Source organism: Gavialis gangeticus, unplaced genomic scaffold (assembly GCF_001723915.1).
Source record: "Gavialis gangeticus isolate Ggan-Ray unplaced genomic scaffold, GavGan_comp1, whole genome shotgun sequence".
In the NCBI taxonomy this organism is placed as follows: Eukaryota; Metazoa; Chordata; order Crocodylia; family Gavialidae; genus Gavialis; species Gavialis gangeticus.
In genome coordinates, this window is record NW_017729013.1 from 8,706,439 (window position 1) to 8,710,620 (window position 4,182).

General features: G+C 45.6%; 1 protein-coding gene across 9 annotated transcripts in view; it reads left to right on the forward strand.

The window, feature by feature from the left end:
- Positions 1-4,182, forward strand: part of CUX1 (cut like homeobox 1) — a 549,359-nt gene that overhangs the window by 405,694 nt on the left and 139,483 nt on the right. For all 9 annotated transcript variants that reach the window (XM_019511454.1, XM_019511458.1, XM_019511453.1 and 6 more), the window contains exon 12: positions 3,767-3,825. In XM_019511454.1, the coding sequence (XP_019366999.1) occupies positions 3,767-3,825 (59 nt within the window). The remainder of the gene's footprint in view (positions 1-3,766; positions 3,826-4,182) is intronic.

The following is a 4,182-nucleotide window of genomic DNA, read 5'->3' on the forward strand; positions in this document are numbered from 1 at the left end:
CCTTCACATAAGATCAGATGGGAAACTCTTCATCCTGTCATGATTTGAGGCAAAGACTAAAGTTAGAAAGGTGCGTATCAGGGAGTTTCTGTTAGCTGAAGATGCTGCCCTTACAGCCCAGGATGAAGGCCTACTACAAGAACTTATGGCTTGCCTTTCAAGAGCTTGTCAGGCATTTGCTCTCACTATCAGCATAAAGAAAGCAGTTTTGCTAGGACCGGGAGTTCCACAAGATCCATCAATCATCCATAATGAGAACCAGGTAAAAGTAGTCCAGAAGTTCAGCTACTTAGGTTCTACAGTGACCACCAGCCTCACTGGATGAACAACTTAATGTTCGCATCGGAAAGGCCGTTCAGCAGACTAACTAAAAGACCACGGAACAACTCAAAACTTACCATCGAGATGAAAATGCTAGTGTACAAAGCTTGCATATTCAGAACTCTTATGGATGTTGGGGAAACGTGGACAACTTACAGACATCAAGAGAAAAGGTTAAATAGCTTCCATCTGCACTGTTTATGCCACATACTCAACATCAAATGGCAAGATAAAGTTACCAATGCAGAGTTCTTCAAAGGGCAAATTTACCAAGTGTGACAGTCCTACTCAGACCGAGATGACTGCGCTGGCTAGCCATCTGAGCAGATTGGAAGATGGATGCGTACCCAAGGACATTCTCTATGGGGAACTGTTGGAAGGAACGAGAACAACAGGAAAACCAATGGGAAACCTTGGCAAGTGATTGGAACAAGTAGTGTCATTGTCTCCACCGCAGCATTAAAGTCTACAACAGGAATTGGCTCCAACAGCTTAAAGAGAAAAGAGTCTGTAGGAAGCAAGCAGCTCTCGAACCACCTAACCATGACACATACACTTGCAACCACTGCCACAGATCATGCAAATCTCAGATTGGACTATTCAGTCACATGAGACTTTGCAAACCATCTACGTCGTAGGCTGCAATATTCACTGTCTCTCACAAACAAAAGGATGCCAATACAATAGATCAGTGGTTGTCAACCAGGGGTACACATACCCCTGGGGGTACTTTAAAAGGTTGTAGAGGGTATGGGTGGGGGGGTCCTCCTGCTACTGCGTGCACCCTGGCAGAAGCCGGGGGTTACGTGCCCCCTGACCTGTGCGTGGGGTGGAGGCAGCTGCTGCTGCATGCTTGACTTTGCACACCACTGCGGCTGTCCCGGGAGCAGTCCAACACCACATGTGTCCCACCACCAGGTGGGCAGGAGGCAGGCACATGGCATTGCGCTACTACCGGGGCAGCCACAGTGGTGCACAAAGCCCAGCATGCAACCGCCTCTGCCCTGCACACAGATCGGGGGGCACGTGGCTCCCAGGTCTCTGCTGGGGTGCACGCAGTGGTGGGAGCTTCCCCCCCCCCCCCCACACACACACACACCCCTGTGGATGACCTGCTTAGGCTCCTATTGTCCCACAACTCAACCCAGCCAGGGCCCCATTCACCCCTGCCCCTGTCTGTGCCTCCCTCTGTCACCGTGGGGGCCTTAATCTGCCGCCCCAGCCCTTTTCCCTCCCCCACAGACTTATCTGCTGGGGGTGAGTGTGCATATGTGTGCGTGTGCGCACTCAGCCCCATCCAAATAATTTTAATATAAAGGGGTACATGAGCTGAAACTTTGGAGACCGAAGGTTTTCAACCTTTTTTGTTAAAAATTAAGGTTGAAAACCCCTGCAATAGATTAACTGCACATTAGCTACTGCACAGTGCCACTCATGTAAATGCTGACTGGGAGCAGATTTGCTCCCAGTCGGCCACACCAGCAGGGGGCCACAAGGGGCAGGGGAGTTCGTTGTCTCCAGTCCTGGCACTGTTCAGTTCCCGGCTCCCCACAGGAGCTGGGAGCCGATCAGCTTTGGAACGAGGTCAGTCTTTGCCCTCCCTCCCACTCTCATCCTGGTGCTGTGCGACTCCCAGCTCCCCTTGAGAACCAAGACTGGGGAGCAGCACCAAGACTGGGGAATTTCTGCTTCCCCACTTAACCAGGGGCTTTCCCGCAGCTTTCCCACTTCTGGGGCATCTTGCCAGCAAGCCCCCCGCCCCACCCAGGAGGGGGTTGGCCGGGAGCTGTCCTACCTCTGGGTCAGCTGGCAGTAAGTCCCTGGCTAGGTGGGGAAGCCCCTGGCTAGTGGGGACAGCTTCTGCCTGGCCCCCTACTGGGCATCAGGCTTGCTGCCAGCTGTATGTGCACAGGGCCAGGAGAGCTCTGTCTGCTGTAGTGGCAGCTGACTTTGTGCCCCATGCAGATCAGGACCCCAGCCAGCAGGGCTGTCCTGGCCCCATGTGCATCGAGACCAGCATGAACCCTGCCAGCCCCTGGGCTAGTATCCCAGGGTGCCTGGAGTTCTCCCTGGCTCCTGTGGGGGGGCAGCAAAGAGCAGGAGCAGATTTGTTCCCAACAGGGTGTACATGTAGATAGACTCTTGGGGGGCAGACTTACTGCACAGTATTTTACTGTACAGGAAGCCTGTATTGCATTAATAGCACATGTAGACACACCCTGTGTTAATTTTTCTTCGTATTCTAGATATCCCTTTCCATCTATGAAAAGAAGTTCGTCCCTGCATCTCATTGTCATTCAATGAAATTTTGAATTCTGTGCATATTTTGCCATTATAATTTTTCAGTGCTTTAAAAAGTCAGCACAGTACTTGGTTGTTTCTTGCCATGCTGTACTTTATTGCTGTAAAGCATATGGGCTGTACTTATGTTATGCTTCAAAAATGCAGTCCTAGCTGTCAAAATTGGGCAGCAGGGGGGAGTGTGTTTACTTTAATTGTATATACTTATTATCAGTTTGGATCATTTTGATCAAAAATGAAAACAGTTGAGAAAACCAAAACTTTTCCCAACTTGTCAGTGGAGACTGCAAGCCCAAAGATCTCCTCGTCTTTCCTTGCTTAGAGAGTGTGTGCCTGTACCAAGCAAAGAAACCATTCTGGGGAATGCCATGTGACATCTGTCAGCTGCAACTGGCAACACTTAATATACCAGTACATTTTAAGCTTTCTTGAAGCAATTATCCTGTAGCACTTGAGCATGGGTATTGGGAGAGGGGGCTTTTGAGTAAGGTTTAAATGTGCGGTATTTTATTATGTTAGAAAGTTCATTTCAAACTGCATCTTCTCCATAGTGAATAGAAATTACTCAAACTGCAACAGGTCATCCAGACCTGAGCAAAAACACCTGCTGTGCAGATCTCAATGATGGTCTCGATATTTCATCTCCCATATATAATCATATTGGTTATTGCAATAAGAAAGTATTGTAAAAGCACTTGGTACATCTGTTTTGCTTGGATGCATAGCAGTGTACATGTGTTACAAGCCTAAGGCATCCAGTTAATTCTTTAACTCTTAGTGTAGAAAAGACTATACAGTAGCTATAACACTTTATAGTATTGTGCCAAAGCAATGCTTTTGTTTTTAATAGCCTTGTAAGAATGTAAACACTTTCCCTAAAAATATGTTTATTGAATATAATGCAATGCAATACAACCAGCTAAATTATGATAGTCAATAGTACAATGTTTGACACTATGTAAACAAAGAAAAAAACATTGCATCCAGCTATAATTTATGTATAATATTGTTTTTTGATATATGTAAATTAGGTATGAATCATTAACCCTAACTTTTGTTTTCTTTGCTGTATATAAAGAATTATTTGAATATGATTTTGAACGCCTACTAAAAAAATCTAAGTAATTAAATCTTTTTTTTTAAGCAACTGGAAGAAAAACTGAAAGGACAGGCTGATTATGAAGAAGTTAAGAAAGAATTAAAGTAAGTGTTAAATGCTTACATAATTTCTTTGCAAATTAGTTTAATAGTAGTCATTAAATAAAGCCACATTCTTGAAACAATAAAAAATTAATACAACACCACAAAGGCAAGGAAGTAGGAAGCATTGACTGAAACTGTATCCAGAGTCCAGTGAAACTGGTATGTCATGGCAGTTCACAAATTATGATCCGTAGTTGCTAAAGCAATATTATGCAGTTTCAAGTGATAGGCAGTATGTCCCTGAGAGAGCTTGTCTATTAAGTTATGGTCCACACTGAGGGAAAAAGTTTGAGAAGCTTTGCTATATTAAATTGACAACTAGATCTGGGAGATCTTGAGCTACGTAGAACCAGCAAC